The 25,262-nt window shown below is 36.5% G+C and overlaps 1 protein-coding gene across 2 annotated transcripts; it reads right to left on the minus strand.

Annotated features, from left to right (window-relative positions):
- Positions 1-18,307: 18,307 nt before the first annotated feature.
- LOC121431589 (DNA damage-inducible transcript 4 protein-like) lies at positions 18,308-23,604 on the minus strand. 2 transcript variants are annotated; one of them, XM_041629137.1, is made up of 2 exons: positions 23,162-23,604; positions 18,308-19,820 (listed from the first exon to the last, which is right to left on the minus strand). In XM_041629137.1, exons 1-2 carry the CDS (start codon positions 23,241-23,243, stop codon positions 19,354-19,356), a joined length of 549 nt encoding a protein of 182 aa, XP_041485071.1. In that variant the 5' UTR covers positions 23,244-23,604; the 3' UTR covers positions 18,308-19,353. The 2 variants fall into 2 exon arrangements, with proteins under 2 accessions (XP_041485071.1, XP_041485072.1); XM_041629138.1 differs by lacking the exon at positions 23,162-23,604 and adding an exon at positions 20,081-20,849.
- Positions 23,605-25,262: the final 1,658 nt, after the last annotated feature.

Here is a 25,262-nt window from a genome sequence, read left to right on the forward strand (position 1 = left end):
TTTGGATTAGTTTTGTATTTATAAAACAGATTATTTTTCCGGTTTATCGATCTTAAGATAGATTTAGTCACCCATGGAGATCTAGGGTATTTTTTATAGTTATTCACTCGTTCTCTAAATGGTATACAAATATCAAATTTATCCTTTAAAATATCAATAAAATTATTGTAAGCCTCATTCACGTCTTCAGAATCATAAATTTGTTGCCAGTTAACTGTACTTAAATTTTCATTCAGGCGCTCTAAATTTCTGGCATTTAAACATCGAGTTTTTATTTTAGAATTACGACTTTCATCTCGTGTGTTTAAAAGAGTAGTTCTACAGAAAATAGGGTAATGGTCAGATATATCAGAAATAACGATTCCTGATTCTAAAGGCATATCTTGCATATTAGTAAAAATGTTATCAATTAATGTGGAAGATCGATCTGTTACTCTCGTAGGTTTAGTTATGGTAGGTAAAAAAGAAGCCGAAAGAATCATTTCAAGAAAATCGTGAGGAAATCCTTGAGAATTGGACTGCAACAAATTGGCATTGAAGTCACCCATTAAGAAACAGTGTTTATTTTGAATAATTGGACTTTGTAAAATGTTTTGGATATCTCTTAAGAAATCATCATGGGGACATTGTGGAGGACGATAAATCACCCCTATTATTACATTCCTACTGTGTTTATTTTTAACCTCTATAAAAAGTGATTCAAGACTGTCATTCATGTGGGTAAGATTTTTTAAACAAGAGTAATCTAGTCGGTTCGGTATATACATACCAACACCGCCTCCTGGTCTATTATGTCTGTTGTTTGTGAGTAAATAATAATCATCAATATTCAAAAGAGAGTTACTAGAGTGTTGGAGCCACGTTTCAGTCAGACCAATAATAGGGCTATTATGTGAATTAAAATGTTCTAGAAGTAGATCAAGCTGATCAAAATTCTTGTGGCTTATTTGAAATGGCATATTTGAAATGGCATCAGGCATATTTGAAATGCCAAATACTAGTATAGAAATATGCATAATTCTTAAAGAACTTAAGATTATGCCTATGATTATGACGTTATGACAGCTACATTGATAATAATGCTGAGAAACCAATGTAATTGGCTTTATATAGTTACCGCATCATATATTCGTAAGATCAATATGATTTGCCACAGTAGTACATGTATAACTTCAGTGATATACTTGCAGTTCTTTGCAGTATTTTAGATGCGTGATTGACTGTTCCACACTGAAAAAAGGTAATACAGATTTGTTCATATTCTATTTTTACTCAGAGAAATTTCAATGTAAAAATGTTACTCACCATTGCTTTTTAGTCAGATCTAGCTCTTCCATACCTCTATCCAATGTCCAAGACTCTCCATTGGTCACGTCACCGATAAACTCCATTGCTAGGCCTACGTAGCCTGGACTTGTCTGGAGACATCCCAGGTAGCTTGGGAAGCAGTCATTTCGACCCAAGGTCTCTAAGAGGTCAGCTTCCTCAAGGATGAAGGCCATCTGTCAAGTTACACAATAAAAGAAGAATAAATATTATAACTTTGTTCTTTGTTGTATGAATCAAACAAACTTTTTTCTTCCTCCTTCTTTACAAAGGCCTGCTATTACGTAGGACATAGTTTGGAGGATATTAGTTCACCCTAAAATGATCACTTTCAATCAAAGTTCTTGAACTACCCTAACGAAATTCACTATTTAAAAAAGAAAAGATATTTACTTTGATGGGAGTCAGTGTCAGGGCCTGGCCATAATTAAAGATTGATTAGCTTTTAAAAAAAGATGAGCTTACCTGTCTGTTAATCCCATCAATGTCAGCAGGGAGTTTGAAGTTCTTAACAGCAATGGGTTCGTTGGTGATCTTATGCCTGTAGAGATGGACAGTACCGCTCATGCCACTGCCCAGGATGATATCATCACCTCCTGGATGGAAGGACTTAAGGTCATCCATGCTCCATACTCGAGAGATGGCTTGGGCAGTGCTTTGGCTCACGGTGGCTACAGCCCCACCCACTGATGGTGATCTGCAAAATATAAAGACTGACAGTGTTAAAAATGTGCATTTTTAAACATTTAAAAAATACACACTCCTAAACTAAAAAGTATATCCATCATGATCAAATTTGAAAGTCTTACCGTGGACTAGAAAGAGGTGACGAAACGATAGCCACTGAGCTGTGAACGACAGGATCGGAAGAAGTATGGTCGCTGAGCACCGCACCACTAGACTCTGGACTTGGTGTTGGTAATCTAAGATATAGGAATACAAAAAGGGGAAATTACGACATCGGAGGGGAATTGTATTCAGCAAGCTATTTTGCAGAATTTGCTTGCATTAATTTTTTTCCGGTTATTGGTTTTCGTATTTCTGATATTCAAGTACATCTTCGAGGGAACAAACACAATGACTTCTGTATTATAATAATCGCTTTTCCTTACCCAGTCGGCACAGCTAAGATATCAATAGGTGCTATGTAGGGTGTAGTGGTGGGACATGGTGCTAAATCAGGTGTACTATAGGGAATTGAGGGTGTAAGTGGAGATTCTGGTGTAGAAATGGAAGAGGTGTTGTTGTCAGATTCTCCGGTGTCAGAAAGTTCTGAGGAAGATGCTATGGAGCTATCCTCGGAAGAGCTGAGGGATTTGGAATATATATATATATTCTGATCAGTATTCATGTAATTTCATGTTTGTTAGATAATCCATTTATCTCAAAAGATAACTTGGCTTATAACTAATCATTAAACTAATTTTGAAAGAAAAAATATATCTGCATCTTTATTTTTTTAAGATAATTTCTTACCAAGAGACACCAGGAATCTGACTGCTGACAGGAGAAGAAGCAAGGGCAGGCTGTTGAGTCAAATCCTGAAAATATATACAATATTAACAAACAATGCTCATAATATTCACAAAAACTAATACATCGGTAAAGAGCTATATCATTAAGTATAGAGTTTTATGGGAATGATTATGAAATTCTGAGCAAATTTTTTTAATGGAGTTTATAATTTTTACATATCGAGTTCTAATTTGATATATAGGCCTATATAGTTGAAGGAAGGAAAATTGTTTACTTGTTATTATAGATACTTCAGGATTTATTCTATTTTATCGACATCTTTTTTTTAAGTAGGCCTACTGGACATGAAGACTTATGATCATTATTACCAATAGTAAGGTAACTATGGAAACCGTGGCAATTCGGTCGGCTGCCAAGTCGTGCAGAACATTTTCGTAAACGGCCTTTGAATTCCCATATTGTTATTATATTGATATATAATTATGTTTACCTGGAGTTGATGAACAGCGATGTTTCGCTGTTTCCTAGCCTCGGCTAGCTCCAGCTCCAAGATCTGGATCCTCATGGCTGAGTCGAGGTGTTTCTGCTCGATGGTCTGAGCCCTCTTCTCAGCAGCCAGCCTCTTCTCCTCGGCCTCGTGGAAACGACGTCTGATGACGTCCACGAGTTCGTCGACGCCGCCACCACCAGTCTCAATGTCAAACTCTGATGCCAATTCCTATGAAAATGACAGAAATACACAGATTGTATATGTTTCAGATTAAATCGTATTTTGTCCCTTCTATATACTTTTCACCCTTTGATGTTTTATTCATGTTACGTTGTTACCATGGTTACGATATTTCATTAACTTTGTTGTTGATAAATTATGATCAAATATGGGTTAGTCAACTTTCAGGAATCTTCAAGTAAAAATTAGAAAAAAGAACATTATTATCTGGTGTTTTAATGGAATCTACTTGGAAACTCCTAATAATTATTGTAAAATTAGAACATAACCAAAGAAACTGAAATGTAATGTCAGAAATATTGTTTTGTGAAAGAACGATTGCAATGAAGAATATATAAACCAAACCCTATACAATATACAGTACTTACAAGAAGCTGTTCCTTAAGTTGATGAATCTCGGAAGAGTTCTTTAGGCATTCTGTAAGGAGCTTGCCTGTAAGATGGTTGGCTGGTGGGGACGTCTGAGATGGAAGGGGGATGGTTGGGTCACCGTAAGACCAACACAGCTTCTGTGGTCAGTTATTTCATTTAAATAAAATTAATAATGATGATTATAAGGGAAGATCATTAAAAAGTATGATTTGATAATGATGACGACCAAACTAGATAGAGTCAATAATTCATTGTCTAGATCAGATGCAGGGGTCTGGGAACGATACACCAAGAGGGGATGATATAGCTTGTTAAGAGAAATTAATTAATTGATTCATTCGTTTATTTGTTTCATTTATTTATTTGTTGTTGCTATTTATTCATTCATTATTTATTTTTAATTATTCATTTATTTTAAAAATTATCTATCTATTTTCTAAACTATTTATTTATGAATCCATCCATCCATCCATCCTTAAACATAATTATGATTAGTATTATTACAAAGGATGACAAGAAACCCCACAACCGGTTGGGTAATGCTATATTTGAATGAATCAATTTACATGTACTTTTTATAAGAATATAAAAACGGAGAAAAGAAATCAAAAGGAGAAGCAACGAATATCATTTGGATATACCTTTTTAGTTGAACTATAGTTTGTTTCCTATACTCTGTCTCTTATGATGTTCATGTGTATACTGTTTTGGGTTGTCGTTGTTTTTTCTACTTTCTTTCTTCATTGATTGCAGATCAAGCATTTAAAGTGGGTTGGTTAAGTGAAATTTTAGTGATAATCCGAAAATTGGGGAACTCAATCTCTTTTTAGGCAGAACCATTTGGGCATTATTTTTTTTCGGGGGGGGGGGGGGGGTGTGAGGTGCATTATGAACCCCCGAATTCGCTGATTTTTCGATTAGAAAATAAAATGTTTGCTTACATCCAGGGAGTTCTGAGGAGGATAAGCTGACCCGATGCAGGGGAGTGGTCTTCCCAGGACCCAGGGGTATGGGGAACGAATCCGCCCGACGCAATACATCGCCAAAAGGTTGTTTCGAGTGATAGAATATAGAAACTATGATCTAAACGAAACGGACGACAGATCAAATTACGAATAGGAAATTATTTGTAACATGAATATCAAATTCATCACGGAAAATTTGACCACTTATAAGGAAGTATATTTAAATCTAGATCTTTATAGACAAACACATTTCCCCGAATTGCATGTTTACGTAATATGAATTCATATGGGTTTTACTTTGTCTAAACCAATATTCTTCTTTTGTTTAAAAACAGGCTTAACTTTTTTCTTTCAATAACTGAAAAAATATACTTCAATATTCTTCAAATTCGCTCAGTTTATTCACTATTATATAATGATGATATACTAACCTGGCGAGATTGAATAAAAGGCTTTGAGAGTTGAAAATAGTCGATAATTGCCAAAATAAAATTGACAAGAGTTCTCGAAAAGCAAAATTGCAAGAGAATGATGGTTTGTTGACATTAGTTACTAGGGCCAACAAAGTAGCGAAGTGCGTTAATTATGCATGCGCCGTTCCAGTAATGCGCAATAATATTATCATGCCTATATAATTACAGGCATAATAACTTGCGCTAATTATCAAATACGCATGGCCGCGCCAATTGTTACGTAACGATCTACAGCTTATGACGTCACTGAAATATGCTAAAAGAGTGATGACGTCACAAAAACTTTTTTTTTAAAAATTTTCATTTCAGCGTTTTTGATACCATATTTTGGTAGAGCATGCAGAGAGATACGATCATGGGGGCCTGATATGGTTCCTATAACATCTAGAACCAGGCCAATTATTCATTGACTTTAATGGGGCTAATTACGTATTCATGAGGTCGTATCTTGGGGCCCCATGGACCGATTCTCACCAGATTTGGATTGAGAGGGTTTTTCATCATGCGCTACCAAAATATGGTATCAAAAACGCTGAATTGCAAAAAAAAAGGAAAATTGATGACGTCACACTTCGGTACTCTACATCCGTCACTAATTCATATTAATGATAACAGTTCTATGCATGTCTTCATGAATATTCATTAGGTGAACTGATGATGTCATATCCCCACTTGTTCTTTTGTATTCTATGAAAAACTTTTCTACAAAGAACTAAAACAATTGGATTGACAACTGATTAAGTGCATTATATAGTTATTTCTTGCTGCAACTTATTTCATCAAAATGGAGACACATCATTCACACATTTATGAAAAAATGAAACAATTATGATTTCATGTAATAACATAAGAAAAATGAAAGTTGGGATGTGACATCGTCAATTCACTTAATGAATATTCATGAAGACAGGCCTAGAACTCTTTTACCGTAATAATGCAAATATTCAAAATTCAATAATTTCGTTATTTGTTATCCGATTTTGATGAAATTTTCAGCATTTTGTTTTGTGAATTTTACTCTATTTAGATATAAATATCTTAATCCTGGGGTATCCATTTAACATGATTAACCAGCTGCCATTTGGAAATATTTTTGCTGACCCCAATATGCAGGTTCAAGGTCAGAGGTCAAAAGAAGTGGGTCACGTGTGTGACTTCACACAGAAGCATGATTTTGTCATTTTACTTTCATTTTGAAATTCATGTGAGTTTCAAAATGAAATTAGGATTTCAAAGTCATCATAATCAAATTATAAATCTCTTTAAAAATTCGATTTATAGCCAATTAAAGTCAAATTTTGTCATAATATTGTGATCTTGTGATCAAGAATGGCCTTCTTTCGATATGATGTTCTTTTTACTCGTGCTTCGTACATGTCGCCCATCATTTTAAAATATAGAATTATTTGTATAACAACCATCAACGGCGTGAGACTTTTGACAGAAATAATGACATATTTCATTTTTTTCGGCTCATGCAGGCACTGGTTGTATTTTGTTGAATGTACATGTATGTAGCCAAATCTCATTTGAAAACTTCGTGTCATTATATTGTGGTTAATGTGCTCGACCGAATTAATTTAGGGTAGAAAATCGCATTACGTAATTAGCCAGCATAATATACAATAAAATCCATTTGTTTGTTTGTGTTACCCAATTTAACGACACTCTGGTCATGTTATCATGCATGCACAAGTGGGAATTTTCTTTTTAAAATAGATTGAAGGTAACTTATTGCATTTTAAATTACGTATGTTACCCAATTTGACGACACTCTGGTCATGTGGTCATGCTTGCACAAGTGGGAATTTTCTTTTTAAAATAGATTGAAGGCAATTTATTGCATTTTAAATTACGTATTCAAATTGATAATTTTCATCGAATTCTCTTGAAGACCTGCATGGTGCCCGTTGCATAAAACTTTTGCCATGAAAAGCTCTGGCAGTTTTTTTATGTGTAATTTTTGATGGCATAATTTTGTTTACCAGAGTTTTTTTTATGGCAAAATTTTTATGCAACGGGCCCCTGGCCAATTACGAGTTTTGGAATCCGTACTCTTTGACAGAGTTATAGGCCTATTTACCATTTTAAATGGGATTGTTGTTCAATCGCTTCGCTCGCTCGATTTTTTTCATCAATCGTCCACGGTATCCTAATTCCAAAATGCTGTTCGGTCAAACTATATTCCTTATAACTGACCATGCTGAAGTGTCACCTTAAATTATTTTGACTAAGCTTTCCGATTTCAATATAGTCTTGGTAAAATAATCATGCAATTTCAGACCCCTATATAGCGGTTAAAGTTCTGGGTACGGATATTCGACCTAATACTCGGTGAAAATAAGTGAGTCGGGTTGCAGGCGCAAAATAATAGAAAATAATATAATTAAATATAGTGTTCAATCTAAGCTTTTAATTTTCTTTTGGGGGAGGGGGGGTATCGAGTGTTACGATGGTTTCATGTAAATAATTAGAATTCTAAATTCGAAGAAATAATTCTATCTGGACCTGATTTATTCTGAGAAATCAATCCAATGAAATAGCGATGCCACTATGGGGTGGGCAGGGGCGACAGCTGGTCAAGTAGTGAAATAAAAAGAGGAAAAAAAGAAGGGAAAAACTGACAGAAAGAAGACAAAAAGCAGAGGGCTTATGGGGGCGTTGCAAGAAACTTGCGATCAATTGCAAATCTATATTTCGTCCCATAATCAATCGTATGTCTTGCAATAATTGCAAATTTATGATCGATTAGTAATTTGCTCCTTCAAACAAGGAGTTGAATCTGATTTGCTTTAGCTAATATAAGGTTCTATTAATTGTAAAATTGTAACAGAATATTTGCAATTGACTCCTATTTTGTTTTTTGAAACACCTCCTTATAGTCACGTTACTGTACAATACCTCTATTATTCATGTAATAAAAATGACGTTACCTTGCTCGCCTTGCCTCCTATGAAACTAGCACTCCCTCTAGGTGAACGACGCAAAATGTAGCCAATTAAAATAGTGAGTTGAGTTGAGTTTATTAACAACATTAACATAAACATGAATGAATTTATGTATAATACATATTCACAAAAATGTGTTTATATAACATGAATCATATAAATCCAATTTATATCATAACATAAGCATAGTGATATAAAAGCATTTATGATACCGCATGTGATATCAGCATATAATACCAAAGAGTAACATCATGCGGTTTGTCTTGATACAGTTTCACCTGACAAGAAGCAAATCAGTAATCACCATAAAAATTGATCATAATTATGCATGAACATAAATTATAAATGGTATGGGTGATTTTGAAATGTGTTCTATGTCTACCTTTTTATGACTTTATTTATGAATGACTTGGAATGATATAATGCAGTGGTTTAAAAACGTGTTGTATGAAAATACAAAGAAAAGCCTGAGAACACAATTACGATTTTGTATACTGTTCATCTTCTCTTTTCCTCGCTTGCTAATATGGTTGGAATTCCAGTATATTATCCATATCAACTTCTTCTAATTTGCCCAAAATTAATACTACATTTGAATTATTTCCAAAGAAAGGTACGGTAAATTCTTCTAGTTCCAGAAATTCACCAACAATATTGACTATTCTTGCCATATCACCACTGTTGCGTCACAAAGATCTTCGATGTAATCGTCCTTATGCAAAACAATTAACACGTGAGTGTTACGTAATACTATCACGAGGTAAACACGGGGGTTGGCATGCATGCCTGGGGGCCGTTTCATAAAGCTGTTCGTAAGTTAAGAGCGACTTTAAGAACGACTGGTGAACCTTTCTTACGTGCTAAACCATCGCCAATGGTGTATTGCATTTGCCAAAAGAAAGGATCACCAGTCGTTCTTAAAGTCGCTCTTATCTTACGAACAGCTTTATGAAACACCCACCTGGTTTGCAGGTAAATTGCCACTTGGTCTTCTGCCATCTCGTCCACTCACCAAATAGTCTACTTTCATTTAGTCTAATGCCACTCCGTCCATCAACATTTTGTCTGACAACCTCCCCCCCAATTTGGTCCAATTATCACTTCGTCTAATCACCATTTCGTCTATGACCATTTCGTCTTATAACCGGTTGGTCTAATATCCATTTCATTTTCATTTATTTTGCACACTTAGTCCAATTAGACGAAATGGTATATGAAGACTAAATTGCTATTGGATCAACTGGTTATTAGACGAAATGGTGAGTGGACGAAATGGTAATTAGACCATGTGGATAGTGGACGAATTGATGGTAGACCAAAATGACAGTAGACGAGTTGGCAATTGGACGAATTGGCATTGGACCAATTTGAAATAAACCGGTTTTCATGAGTGTTGAAGAGTCCGATGCTTTGACCAAAGCTTTTTTTAATTATTTTTTTTCAAGCAGGAGGTTCATATTTTCACCAGGGACCTGGGAAAGATTTTCGAAGAGGGGGTAATGGCTTGGAAGAAAAAAAATGTCAAGCCTCCCCCCCAATAAATCATTAAAATGAAGGTGATTTTTTGGGTCAGAAAAAAAGTACAAGCTAAATAAAAAAATATGCTTCGCGTAATTTGGGGTCAAATTTCTACCATTTTACCATACCAACCTGATTTCCAGGGGGGGGGGGGCGTGCTTATGTGGTGCCCCCTGTAGAACTGCGCCCTATTTTATTGGCCTACTTATTCATACAGTGTTAAAAACATTCGTTCAGAGTCATGTATCTCGGAGTAGGTAGTTTGCAATAACTTGAGAGCTTATAAGTTAAAGCGGGAAAAAACATTTAGCATATTTATGTATCTATTAATTTGTACAGAGATGATATTCATTTGTCACATGTATTTTCTTTTGTAAACGTCAAGAACTGAATTTATCATTAGATGAAACCATCTTGATACAAAATCCTTCACTATTTACTTCTTTTTTTTATTTCATGAAATTGCGGAAAGTTCATTTCCCCATGAACATATTGAATTGCCATTGTAACCTATTGTGATTGTATTAATATAAAGAGATTTTTTTATCGTCAAATCTGCTAAAATAAAATATTGTATAATTCAAACATTAAACATTAAAACACAAATTAATTATTGAGTAAAATCGTCGACCCTTTCATTTGCATATCACTCAGGGGCGTCGATCCATTTTTCAGATTGGGGGGGGGGCAAAATCATTAACGCTGCAAAGGCGCTCGATCGTACAAAACACCCACCCCCACACACAGACACACACACACACATATATATATATATGACTCATGAGACACAGACACGTATCTCACCAACAAATTAATGCGAGCGCGAAGCGCGAGCTGATTTTTTTAGTATACTGACACGAAAAGCGTGCCTGTTTAGGACTGTTTGTAGTAATTCATGAGGAGGATACATATCTCACTACACAGATAGTACAAGTGCCGAGAGTGAGCTGAAATTTCTTTATATTCTGACCTGAAAACTTGATATTCTAAGCATTTTTGGTACCAATGATTAAGATTTGTATCTAAAAGAACAATAGATGCGAGCGCGAAGCGCGAGCTGAAAATTTTGATATTTCGATCTGAAAAAATGACAGTTTAATGGACGTTTTTGATGAAGAACAAGATATATATCCAAGAAAAGATGATTGCAAATCGAAGCAGGAGTTCTTTTGAGGCTTAGAACTGAAAATGGGACATTTACATTCACCTATTTAATCATGAAAAGTATATGGGTTTTTGCTACAGAAATGATGCGAGCGCGAAGCGCGAGCTGAAAATTTGTATATTCCAATCTGAAAAGCGGACATTTTGAGCACGATTTTAAATAAAGAACGAGTTGTGTATCACCATCTCGCTTGCTGAACATTACAATCTTGTTTTTTTTTAATGCATATCCGGAATTATTGGGGGGGGGGGGGCAAAATGATATGTTTGCCCCCCCCGATATTTTCATTGGTGGGGCGATCGCCCCCCCAGGATCGACGCCTCTGATATCACTATGTTGTGCACGTGTACATATCCCTATGTTGTTCATATTACATGCATTTATGGAAAATGACATTTGAATTTGTCATTACCTTCTTACTTTAAATCTGATTTTTATGGAGTTTTCAGTGTTATGCTCGTTTGATTTTCTGTTCTTATTTGTATCATTGTTGTGGTGGACTTGCAATTCCCATAAAAATCATTGGTTGGAGGATGTGAATCTCTGAAATAAAAGTATTTTATTATCAAAGTTTAATAAATTCCTGAAATCTTTGCCATTTCGTTGTCATTGCTTCTGTGCTTTGAGCAATACTAATCGTGACGAAATAAGTACATGTAATCTCAGCCAAGTGTACGTTAATGATCTTTGAACCATTTTGACGTCTGATGTTTCATACAACTGACTCATTTAAGTGAGGGTGATCTGTGGGTCATGCGTTCACCGTGACGAAAATGGGTTCAAAGAGCGAATTAGATCCACAGGGGCGACAGGAAAGAGGGAGGGGGTGGGGGCGCTGGGTAATACTTCAAGTGATCAAAAGAAACAAAATTACTGAGAAGAAAAGGGGTGGGGTTAACGAAGCATGCAGGGAGAAATAATAATGTTTCTCAGTCGGTATAGAGAGAGACCCAGGTAGAGAGGGGGTTTTGGAGTGTGGCAACCCGGGTTCGAATCCCACTTGGTGCGCTAGTGCCCTTTGGGAAGGCATGTCGGGCCCCTGGTTGCTTGCTTACAGGCATTCATGCTTTCTTAGCAATCAGGCAAAAAATAGGGGGGGGGATCACCACCACCATAAACGCACATAATCGAGGCAGTAGTAAAAATTACGCGCATGATAGTTTTGGAATAATGAAATAATTATACTGTTGTGGCTCCGAGTTTTACTAAATAGAGCTAGAAAACAGCCTCTCAAGCAAGACCGAACATAGAACTTTACTCATTAGTACTGATTTACCTGTGATAAAGCTAAAATATTAATGGCTGGTCGGGCAGATATCAGTCAATCGATTTATTAGTGTCACTATTTCGATATAATATTTAAAAGAAACGACTGGGTCACAGATCTGTATGACAAGAAATGACATGACGCCTGGACTTTGTTTAAACACAAAATTAATGTAAATTTAAACACCAGTTCCGAAACATTTCAGTGGCAGTTACATCGTTGATCATGTAAAGTTCAAAGGTTAAGTGAAACAAAAAAAAAGAGGCTGAGGCGTCCGAATCATGGTTCGATTTGCTAGTGACGTCAATGTCCCTCGCTAGATACTAATGTGATTAAAAAGGTATATCATTTAACTTCTAGGTAGCCATTGTTGTACAGTATCCAGGTAAATTTGTTTTCAAAAGTAAACATAATTTATTTCAAAACGGGGGAAGAAGGAAAAAGGACTTAAAATAACGAGGAGAGGCAAATAAGACTTATTCATATTGCATATAGAAGGAGAAGAACGAAGGAAAAGAAGCAGAACAAGAGGGGGGGGGGGGGGGAGAGGAGGAGAAGATGAGGACGACGATGAAAAAAAGAAGAAGATGATGATGAAAAAGAAGGAGGAGGAGAAGAAGAAGAAGAAGATTATGAAGAAGAAGAAGAATAAACCGAGAAAGAAACGAAGAAGTAGAAGAAGAGAGAGAGAGAGGAAGAGTATAAAGAAAAATGATCAGAAGCGGTTAATGAAATCGAAGCAAAATAAGAAGGAGTTTATTGGCCGATATATGAAAATGGAAAGGCACAGATGCTAAAGAAGAGAGAGTGAGAGTGGGGGGAAGGGGTATTTTTTTAATGTAAATTGCAACATAAAGATCTAAAGGTGTGGTCACACCGCCCGAGCGTTGTTGGAGCAGTCGTGGAGCGGAGAGAAAAAAATCATCACCGCTCGCTACCGTTCACCATTTTTTATTTCGATTGTTTTTTTTTTTTTATTCGATTAATGTTTTCGATTTTTTCCCCAATTTTGTGAGCGAAATTCGGCCCTCTTTCCCTACCGCTCCACGACCGCTCCAACAACGCTCGGCCGGTGTGACCATGCCTTAAGTACCAGTTACATGCATTGTCGGGTGAACTCAGCAAAGTTCAAAGATTAAGGTTTTGAGACGACAGTCAAACATCGTTCGATTGTCTTCTGAGACAAATTTGAAAAAAAAAGGTAGCTGTGACTCTATAAATATAAAAAGGGGGGTCAAGTCGGTGCATTTCCCTTTAACGGTCCTTTGAACGGTCGGTAAAACCGTTGATATCAGGCAACCAGATTCGAATGTTCTTGTTCCCTTTCATGGAATAATTTCAGGTCCATCTCAGAGTATTCAAAAGGCGTCGAGTATCTGCATGAATCCTTGCTTTTGTTTTACTTCCACTACAAAATGAGCAAATTAAGACTATTTTATATCATATTTTGAAGAAAGTGTGCATCATTGAGTATCATTATTATTTTTCTCCATTCTATCCAACTTTTCTACTTTTTAACAAAATAATCACTTGACAAAATTATGGCTCTCCCCCTATCTGCCCCTCCTTCTCCCCGTGGCGCCCCCGTGAATGTCAGGCACCGTGCATGTGGTACCCTGCTCAATACGGAGAGGGTCAATTGAATTGTGTCAATGATAACAGATAAAACCCCATTGTGCTTGAACCTTCACAACATTTTGTTTGGATTAAAGGTCCAACCCTGGGAGATCAGGTTTTAATTTCGATTGGTCCAATGCCAATTCGTCCAAATGCCAACTCGTCTACTATCATTTGGTCTACCATCAGTTCGTCCACTATCCACAGGGTCTAATTGCCGTTTCGTTCACTCATGCATTTCGTCTAATAACCAGTTGGTCCAATAGCCATTTAATCCATATACCGTTTGGTCTAATGGACTAAGTGTTAATTGGGCGGAATGAATGAGAAGAAAATGGGTATTAGGCCAACTGGTTATGAGACAAAATGGTCATAGACGAACTGGTGATTAGACGAAGTGATGATTTGACCAAATGGTTATTGGAAAAAAGAACTGTTGTCAGACGAAATGTTGATGGATGGAATGGCATTGGACTAAATGAAGGTAGACCATGTGATGAGTGGATGAGTTGGCAATGGACAATTTTTTTTAAACAAGTGCACACCTAGTTATCAATAATGCAAATAGCATTTCCATTTATTTGAAAGCAGGATAAAAGAGCATTGTAGATTGAATGCCTTGCTCATGGGCATAGGAGCCGCGGCCGGGGATCGAACTCCGGACTTTCCATGTATAACCAGGCGCCTAGACCACTCGGCCACGGCACCTCCATTGGCAATTTACCGGCGATCACGTGGGGCACACGTGAAGAGTGTGTGTCCACGAGATCGGAGGGGGGGGGGGGTTAGAAGGGGAGAGAGATTTTGACCTTTTTAATGCAAAAATATAATGTTGTGATGAATTTTGACATAATATTAAGAAAATTCCATATGTCACCCCTGGTCCCCTTTCTCCTTCTTTTTCTATCATTGTTCTCCTTTTTCGGTCGTGAAAATGTGTTTAAGGTCCATGGCCCAAAGCCTCCATCTGTACACCAGTAGACCCATGATACACCTCCACTCCTCGCCTTACTAGGTAACACGTGTGCGATCTCTAGCTATCATGTATGATCCATTCAAGATATCTTATATATAATAAAGAAGAGATGCTTTATAAAGTATTTTTGTCTTTTTATACCCTCGCAAAATGGACCGTAAACAAGTAATTTTCCTAGCGAAATATCAATATACCCTGTTTTCGTTATTTCAGTGTTTTTGACACCCTTATTACGGTACGTGGAAAGGGATTGCTAGGTGTGTGCAACTAAATTTCCTTATTAAATTTTGTTTTGCAAGTTTGCAACTCGGTCGAAAAATTCCTAGTTAATTATGCAAAAAAGAAAAAATCATTATCCCATATTGCAAGGGGGTGGGGTATCTGAGCGATACAATTCAAATTCAAATTCAAAAGTTTATTGATATAAAATCCTGACATATAAGGATCATCATAAAAAACAAAGAAACATTAGAAAAAAATAATACAACATAAACATAACAACATAGTGACAACGATGTATTAAAAAAGAGAAAAATACAAAGAAAAAAAAAACAGGAGAAAACACGCCATCCTGTATATTATTTCATACTGACAGTTACCCGAAATGCTGTGTTTTTTTTCTTTTCATAACTTACGTTGATTGTAATATATTTCAAACTGCGTGGCCGCAGAACCGGTATAGGGGCGTAGGGGGTTCAGCTTGAGCTCCAATTTGACCATGTAAGAAACGTGCAAATGGCCATCAGATTTAGATTTTATTTGTGTTCACCTCCCCTTCTTTCGTCTCAGCCCCCCCCCCCCTCGAATTCGTTCAGTTGCCTGTATAAACCGAATTCACTACGCATCACTGGAAAGAGATCCCCTATTTCCTCCAAACCTAGGAGGCCTGTGCAGGGTGCAAATGATCACGTGTTTGTCACATGACTGCGAAAGGAAATGAGGATAGCGATCAGCTGGTTGATTTCCGAGGATCTATCCCCTCCCCGAAACATAATCCTCATCTCTGACATATAAGTTTGGATTGATATAAATCATAAAACGGGCACCTCGATCTACGAGTTCATACTTATTTCCATACATAAATGTTATTATATTTTCATTACAAATTAGTTTATTCCACTTGTTAAATCAAACCCTGATTAAATAACGTACTGTATATTATTTCAATAGTTTTGCCACTAATCCACTTTATTTCTAAATTGTATGAATGTATCTTAAAACCGTTATGGTGTGTATGATCTTATGTACATGTATTTTGCGATATTACATTAATTTTAATTTTGTTCAGGGCTTCAACAAATTTGAATTAACTGCATATCCTCTATCTTGGAATGGACTGAATATTTTAGGATATAACTTTATAAGTTGATTTCTGAAATCCACTCTACACGGACTTTCTCCTCATCCTGTCCCTTTTCATTTTCCTCTCCTTGTTCTTCCTCCTCTTAATTCTCCTTCTCTTTCTTCTCCCCATCTCTCATAATTATTATGCGCATACTTCATTGTCTATTAAAATATCTCATAAATCTACCTTCAAGACAATATAGAAAACTGAAAAAGTAATCCGTACAAGTTATGATATAGTGTTTTCAACTTTTTAATTTCTTCACATATTTTATTGCATATTTTTTTCCAAATGAAAACATACCGAGTGTTCACATAAACAAGTATTACATCAGATGAAAAGTGTAGTTAATGTAAATGTGATCAACGAATCATGTTCTACACAAACACAGTAAATGTAGAAAGTATAAAAGCAATTGACAACTGTTATCCAGGTAAACCGTGTATTTCAGAAAGGAAGGGTCCTATATAATCAACAAAATGTTGAAAAGGGATACAAAGTAGAAACATAAGTGTTAAAGTATTGGGGACGATTCAATGTAGCATCTCAACTTAACAAAAAATCCTCTCCGAAAGCATTGTAATATACAACAAAAAACACCCTCTAACCCCCCCCCCAAAAAAAAGGATAAAGGAAAAAAGGACCGACAAATTAAGCACATTGCAGTTATTCTGGTTAACAAAATGAAAGAACATTAATTAATGCAATTTCTCAACAACAAAAAAACCTCGACCACCCTTCAACAAGGAAAAATAATAAAAAGGGGGGGGGGGTGAGAATTGGACGATAGTCTCCACACAAAAGCGTAGGAAGTTGGAAAGGGGCAAAACCACAACATTTTCATACCTTAGATTGAAAACCACAGCCACAAAATACTTTCAAGGAATCATTACTTAGCTATAATTAGTAACTGGTAACAATTATTCTGGCATCATACAGGTTTCTTGTACTATTAGCCTTCCTGTATAAAACGTCTTGCAGTTTTTAACATAAAACATATGACAAAACGTCTTCATACTGAAAAAAAATGAAGAACAAGATTAGTTTTTATTATAACTGCATATTTACCAGGTTAACAGCAATTGGTAAAAACGTTTAAAATAATATATTTTTGGTAAAGTAATAGGTTAGTGATTTTTCTTATTTTTCTATTTTTAAGTACAGTGTACATCTTCATCTCGGATTCAAGCCCAAGATGAAACATTTATTTTATAAAAGTGACCTTCAAAAAAATCTTAGTACAGTTGCAGAAATTAGACAAAAACAAAAAACCAAAAAAATCAAAGCTTGTGATCTCATTACTAACAAGCACCTTGAGTTGAATAAGGGACATTATCCCATTTGTATTTACTTCCATTTTACAAATATGGATAAAGGTAATAACTAAAAATACATCAAATCAAAAGAAATGTGATGTTCCCATTGACAGCTTGAAAAAAAGACTGGCCAAAATGCAAATTTGACCTTAAATGCATGAAGTTAGACAAAAGATGTGACTTGCACATCGAATTCAGATTTAACACCCAACTTTGCTGAATATGGAAGGGACATGGCACTAATCTGCAGAAAATATACCACGTTAATATTACCATCTACCCAACTACATTGTATGACCAGGGTTCCAGAACACAAACACTTAGCATGATTGATTGCACAGTTGACTTGCGATTAACTGCACATCAATGGAATCAATCATTAATACATGTATCAGTTTTATGATCAATATTTGAAGTCTAGTGGTACTGGCTAAAACCCTGTATCTTATTTATTCACTTTGTGTACTAGTAATTGCTTGCAATATTTGAAATGTAGTGATACTGGCTAAAACCCTGCATCTTATTTATTCACTTTGTATACTCGTAATTGCTTGCAATATTTGAAGTGTAGAGATACTGGCTAAAACCCTGTATCTTATTTATTCACTTTGTGTACTCGTAATTGCTTGCAATATTTGAAGTGTAGAGATACTGGCTAAAACCCTGTATCATATTATTGTAGTATTCCGTACCAGTATCAAATTTGAAATATTGCAAGCACAGTGGATTAAACAAAACTACTACTAATACATGTGGTTCACACTCATAGAGAAATGCATGAGTTCATGCCTACAAATTGTACAAGTGTGTATCAACATACTAACAATTCTATATATGATGCTGCATTGTAATACTCAATTGGTGAATGACAAATGATTAAGAATAGTTCACCCTGTGACACTTGATACACAGAGTAATAACTAGTTTTATTTTATACCCTGATCAAATGAAATTACAGTACATGTTATTTATAACCATGCAAAGTGATTTAATGCATTAAGCATGCAGAATCCTGCACCCCTCTCTTAGGCGAACCTATTTTCCAGATACTAGTATATCGAATTCGCAGCATAATCTCTGGCAAAGCAAAGGTTTTCAAAGCCCTAAATCAAAGCTACGTGTAATGATGTACATGTATACTCGCACATGGCAGTGTATCCAAGATTAGCATGATCAGTTTTAACAATGCAAAGTACAAGTATGTAATATTTATGTTTGTAGCTTCTCAGCTGTGGGTTATATTGCCTATTGCACCGATCAACGGTGCCAACTATATATGAATGAATACAGCATGGCCGGATGCAGTCTTTAATACGGGCAATGAATGAATACACAAGGATGAAAAACAAAAAGGTAGTCTGCTTTCATTGCTACCATTGCGTAACACAAGAAAGAAAAGTATCATTTATTAACCAGCACCATATTATACCAATGGTACTTTCATATAAAATGGAATGGTCTAAGAAAGAAATTTCAGACAGAGGACCAATGCAACTTATTTATGTAAGCTAAAACATTGGTCAACTACAAAACATTTCTTACGCAGCACGGTGGATTGTACAGCCTGTTTGCACAAGGTTAATAGCAAAATAGTTATATTGTGCTTGGTAAGAAAAAAAATATACTGGTAGACATAGTTGATAACAAAAAAATATTGCAGTAGAGTCGACACTTGCAAGACATATTGACAATCAGAAAATAGAAAGAGGCTTTAAAAAAGATAACTAGAAAAGGATAAAGGAAGAAAATCTGCAAATGTTCATAATCATAAGTCGCTCGCTGTAGGGTAGTTTATTGCAACAGCCACAAAGTTCACTTACGTAAAAAAAGTACAAAAAATGCAGGTCCATGTCAGTGGCTTATGAGCCTTCTTTGATGCATATGCTGCCATTCCTTCTGTAGAGTTTGTTCTTCACTAGCTTGTAACTAGATTTTAAGACAATCTGTTCCGCAGAGTTCCTTAAAACTGATTGCATTTTCGAGAGGAACCATTTCGGTGAGTCTCTCCCCAACACGATTGTGATTTCAAAAGTTGTTACTGTGTCGGGGTCAACCGCGATCCTTCCAAACCGTCTGCACAATTCCCCATTTTCGTAGACAATGTCCAATGAGCATCCACGAACACCACAGGGTTCTTCTCGCGCCATGAGGAGGATGTCACGTGCGACATGATCGGGAAGATTGCTAGGGATAAGTAGTTTGCCATTGAAGTGCTTGTCCTTTGCTTTCCTTAGTGTGTGGAAGATAAGGTGTGAGACAAACTGAGCCATCTTGGTGTCCTGGTCACTGTCCTCATGATTCCCACAATGATCAAGACCACAACCATCTGCACATTGGAGATATAACAAGAAAGATACATGAGTCTCAAAAGAAACGACAGATATACATATTTTTTTTTACAAATATTGTACAAGTACACAACTACGATAGAAGGTAAGAGTGGCTTTGGTGATTTAGAGAAAAATTATTTGGATAAGATTTCCCTAGGCTTTATTAATTAACTATTAAAAGTGTACAGGAAAAAAAATCTCAGAAAAGGAAATCAAATCAGCTTTACAGGGAATGGGATTAGTGGAGGAAACTGACCATGAAACTGACATGGATTAACAGTGGTCACCGAGATCATGCATCATTGCAAATGGTCAAGGCAAATGGAAATTTCCTTCATGTGAATGACCATGACATTGACCACATAAAGTGTACATGAGAGGCACACATGAAGGTGTCATTCAGAACAGTGGTCAAGCTAGAAGTTGACCAGACAGGGGATTAGTTTTATAGGTACTTCCAGGTGCTGAAAGTCATGTCAAGGTTACATGTACCAAATTTGTTTCAAGGCACTGCATTATTTTTTGTTTATTGTGGTCCCTCCCCATGTCCTTTTCTGTTAAGGTTAAGGTCAGAGATAAACTCTTTCAATGTCAAAGAAGGGTCAACTATTGCCAGATGTGGCTTTTCAGTGATGTACTCCAGATGTTAACTTGCATTTGAATATCAATTTATTGAATAATCGCATGTGCAAAACATCATACAGTCTGGAGATAGACTATGGTGAAGGATTAATAATGCCATTGTATGAATAAACCCAACACCTTGTAAAGATTTGGAGTGCAGTAGGGGGAAGGGAAGGGATGTCAACAAAGGCCATTGTATGCAAAGATTAGTCCACCTTAGGTCTCTTCCATGAAAAGATGCTCTAAGCTCTTTTCAATAACAAGATTACCAAGTACAGTGTTCAGCAGCAGTGCTGAGCTAAATAACAACTCGATGTGAACAAGTCTTGGCATGATAAGAAGATGCCTTCTGAATATGGCATTTTTTTACGTTAACCAACGTTCAAAGTATCCATTAACCTATTCATTCACAATCTCATCCTATTCATTTACACTAGGTTATTACAAAACTATGGATTTATATTAAATAGCACATTTAGAACCCAATCTAATAAAAAATGCTTTATAACAGGTAGATATTACAACTTAAAAGCAAAATAGCAAGTATACAGCAAGTAGAACAAGGCACTGAATACACCACATGATTTTATTGCCAGGGAGCACTTAACGATTCCCTGCATTCAGGGAGACCCTGGATACAGACTAACAGAGTGCAGCAGAAGATAATACATATTCATAAGATTTATGTATTGGGATGATGAATATTAATAATAAGCAATAGTGTCTGGCCAATCACACTTGCACTGCATGGAGCGAGGCACAGTTACCATGCAGTGGGGAGCTTCTACATGGGTAAAATGATGAATAATTCATGGTTTTGAGAAGGGGGCTGGGAGAGGAAAAGGTCAATAAAGAGCACGAACATCCCAGGGATTGGATCCCATGTTAACAGCTCACAGCTGACAAGAAAATCTAGGTTTCAAATTTATTTTCACCAAGGTTTTACAAATACAGAATGTTGGTCGTAAACTAGTTTTCATATTCATGCACTATGCAGCCAACACACATTTAGTCAGCAAAATTAATGTACAACTAAAAAAGCTTTGAAATGAAACTTATCATTTACCTTGAAAATAACTAGTGCAATATCCATTCCCCAGTTCCTCTTTTCATATTTATATGGATTTCATTTTGTTTCATTTCTTTTCTTTCTTATTTCTCCTTTGGGGGGGGGGTGAATTACGTCAAGATGTTCGTGTTATGTGCATTCACGACATATATAATCTGCAAAATGTCACACTGAACAAGCATTTTTTTGTTGCTGAAATTAGAACAAACCACACCATCAACATGGAAATAATTTGCAAGAAAACTGGTAGCACAGATAAAGGGATTGCATACCTGTATCTAAATAAACACCTTGACAAATAGAATTGAATCATCATACCTCACCTAAAATGATTATATACTGACAAATAATCCTAAAAATAGAACCACCTACATATAGAGTTCTGCCTGGACAATTTTATAGAATAGCGGCATTATGGAACAGAACGAAATATGGAAATACAGTGCAAGGCGGGATGTGTTTAATGCAAAGTGCAAAGTTCACTCTTTTGGGAACTCCCTGGGAACATGTACAGTTTCCTTTTGAACTAGAACTTTCCACGTGTCTTTAATGAACAATGTGACTGCTGAAACACGTGTGACTTCTTATCAGATGACAGCGGGTCTAGATCCCGTTTTGAAACATGAATGTGATACAGCTCAGTTCAGGTTTGAAGTTCTCAGCTTGACATGTCAGACAGACAAACCAAAATGCCAGGCACTGGCTGAACCCAATTTAAAAAGTTATGTTCACTAAAATGCATAACAAAATCTTAATCGTTACGCACTTCTAGTGCCCCCTCAGTGAGCCCTCTTTCTGTAACTGTATTAATGACCTTATTCTTATTTTGAAGAAGTCATCATGAACTTATTTGGAAGGCATTCCTTACTATAGAATTAAAAAAAGAGAAAAATTAGTTTGACACCCATTCAAAACAAATTTCCATGCAAAAATCACAAAATTTAAGACAAACATCTACATATAGGCCTAGTTTTCTTTGTATCCTTCATGAATCCACATCAGAATTGTTTAAGCCTTAAGTTAATAAGGCCAAGAATTTGAAGGTGTAATGAACTGACAAGAAAACTTGAGCATCAGGTGTTGAGCATTAATTATGAAGAGTGAAAGTGACATTTATGGCTTTTTATCAAATATAAAACATGGATTAATTTCTTTGTTGTATGAAGTAGAAAACCCAATTGCATATATTCGTCTGGACAAGCTTCAGTCTCTGTATTTGGTTGTTTCGCTGAACTGAGTTGGCTCCCCTCACCATGTAATACATAGACATAGTTAGTAAAACATGTCAGAAATTGTTTAATATTATCCCCAGAAACGTCGGTTATTCCTTCCTAATATTCATCGAGCTAGAAAATGGAAGATTTCTTGGGAACATGGACCTACTAGGTCTAGTGAGTCCATGTTGGGAACAACCTAAAATAGGATAGACAATGAGATACATAGTATTGTGCAATACACTTCTCTGCAGGTGAGAATTCGTCATCGCTGCACCATCAGACAATAGATATACGGTAAGCCCAACCAGCTGATCGGCCGTGAGTCACAGGAGGGACTGCCGTGCAACTCACATGCACACACAGGCAGCCTAACCAGGGAATGATCGAGATTCGAGGTGATTAAATAAAACTATGACTACAAACTCACCTATGACATTTATGTTGTTCCGAACACTTTCGATGATATTTCTAGAAAGATGTAGCCTCGGGAAGTCCTGAATATCCAACATATTGCCTTAGTTATCGAGAAAACTTTGGTTAAAGTTGGACGAATTTGAGCAGGAAGGCTATCCTTATTCACTAGTAGTAGCAGGCGACTCTGTGCATGTGCAGAAAGCAGTGGAAATGAGCAGCGTTCAGCTGCTTCCAGATGAAGTTCTGTCGGTGGGAATTAAGGACAGAATGGTTCAGATTTCACCCCCTGATCTGTTTAAATCTATTCTTTGATACGAACTGAAGGTGTGATGCATTGAAGGCCTTGCAGCTCCTTAAAAACAGAAATATATTGACGATCCGTGGCCTTCACCAACAATGCCCAGGTGAAGCAATGTCACAAACAGCTGATTTTGCCTGGGATCGGGAGCTAGCAGCTCGGTAATTGTATGCAGGCGCATGCGCAGAATGGGAGGAGCTAATCTGCATACTCCTAATTTGGAGTATGGGATCTATTGTCAAGAAACGAATGGCCAATCAGAACGGCGGAGATTACAGGGCTGCTGTTGGTAGGTCATATTTGACCAATCAGAGCGAGGAATCAATTAATTGACTGAAATGTATTCCAGAAAGTACGTGCAGCTCTAAAGCACTGAGCTTTCCAGAAAATCGACTGCGAGATAGAATTGCACGTAGGCACTATAAAGGCACAATAGACAGCGCTGATTTTGTGTCCAATTCTGTAATTGAGCTTTTGTGAGATGTTTATAATTGTAATAGAATAAACATTTTGAGAATGATTTTAATGGTTAGCTTTCAGCTAAAACACACCCAGGCAAACTGTAGTGGGACAGTTCTCGATCTATCAAAATCTAGATCAAGATGATTATGATCCATACGTTTATACGTTATAGAATAATAATGCTGAAGATAATGCTTTCATTGCCAATAAAGTTTTTATTGTCTACTCGAATTTTCGACGGTCCTCCGTCTTCTTCAGGACTTTACAATATACATTATCAAGGGCGCCGAAAGCGGGGGGGGGGGGGGGGGGGGGGGGGGGGGCACTTGCCCCCCAAATTAAATTTTGGGGGGGCAAAACGAGATTTTGCCCCCCCCCCCCAATGTGCCCCTAAAGAAAAAAATGATAAATTATTCAAGGACAAAAGTAAACGATGAAGGCACTTTTCTGCCTAAAAATTGTCATTTCTATTGTCAAAAATGAAAAAAATTCGCCCTGACGGGGCAATCACATAATCATAGTAAGCCTCGCGTCTTTTGACGAACATGTTCCTCTATGAAACATACCTTTGAGAAGCCCCTTTTCCATCTTATTACAGTGTGATAACGTTTAACCTTTTAATGAATATATTTCAGACTAAAACCGAATGGCAAATTGAAAGTGGTTCACCAATGCAATGCTGGTTGTGTCGGCTAACAAACGCGCGGTCGCCCAGAAACGCTCAGACCGGACCCGATATCACTAACGCGCGTGAACTTACTCGAGCAACATATGGAATCTGAAAATGACTGTAAAACAGAAAAGGTTAAAGAGTTGAAGAGGCTTGAGTAGTTGGATTATTGGATAAATGAGAAGATGCTAGCTTGAGTCGGTGAATGGAATGCAGAGCAGGAGTACTTATCTATCAAATACTCATTATTCCTCTTCTACCTTTTCTGGTTTTCTGTCTGTTTCAGGACTACGCGCATTTAAACAAAAAAAAACTACTCGACTATCAACTGTTCACTTCCTCAAAATATTGCTAAATTTTAAACGTCAATAACTGTTTTATTTGTTATCCGATTTTGATGAAATTTTCGGCATTTTGCTCAGTGAATTCTACTCAATGTATTAAGACATAAATATTTTCAGCCCGGACCATCCCTTTTTCATGATTATTTACAAATGAATATTTCCTACAATTTCATAATCATCATTTCCTAGTTATGGTCACATTTTCCCAGAAAATATGTAAAGAAAAAGAAGATTTTGAAGGGGTCATCTAAAAGTGCTTCCCAGCCATACAAAACATGCAAAAGGAAACACATAAATCGAGTAATGAATGTTTTAAACTTTAATGATTTTCAGAAAAGTT

This window comes from Lytechinus variegatus, chromosome 18, assembly GCF_018143015.1.
Source record: "Lytechinus variegatus isolate NC3 chromosome 18, Lvar_3.0, whole genome shotgun sequence".
In the NCBI taxonomy this organism is placed as follows: Eukaryota; Metazoa; Echinodermata; class Echinoidea; order Temnopleuroida; family Toxopneustidae; genus Lytechinus; species Lytechinus variegatus.

What these genes read in the sequence shown, in the direction of transcription:
- LOC121431589 (XM_041629137.1), bottom strand. Translation starts at nt 23,243, where the DNA reads ATGTTGGATATTCAGGACTTCCCGAGGCTACATCTTTCTAGAAATATC. An exon ending in GAACAACATAAATGTCATAG is followed by an intron (nt 19,821 to 23,161) that starts GTGAGTTTGTAG and finishes TCCAATGTGCAG; the next exon opens with ATGGTTGTGGTCTTGATCAT.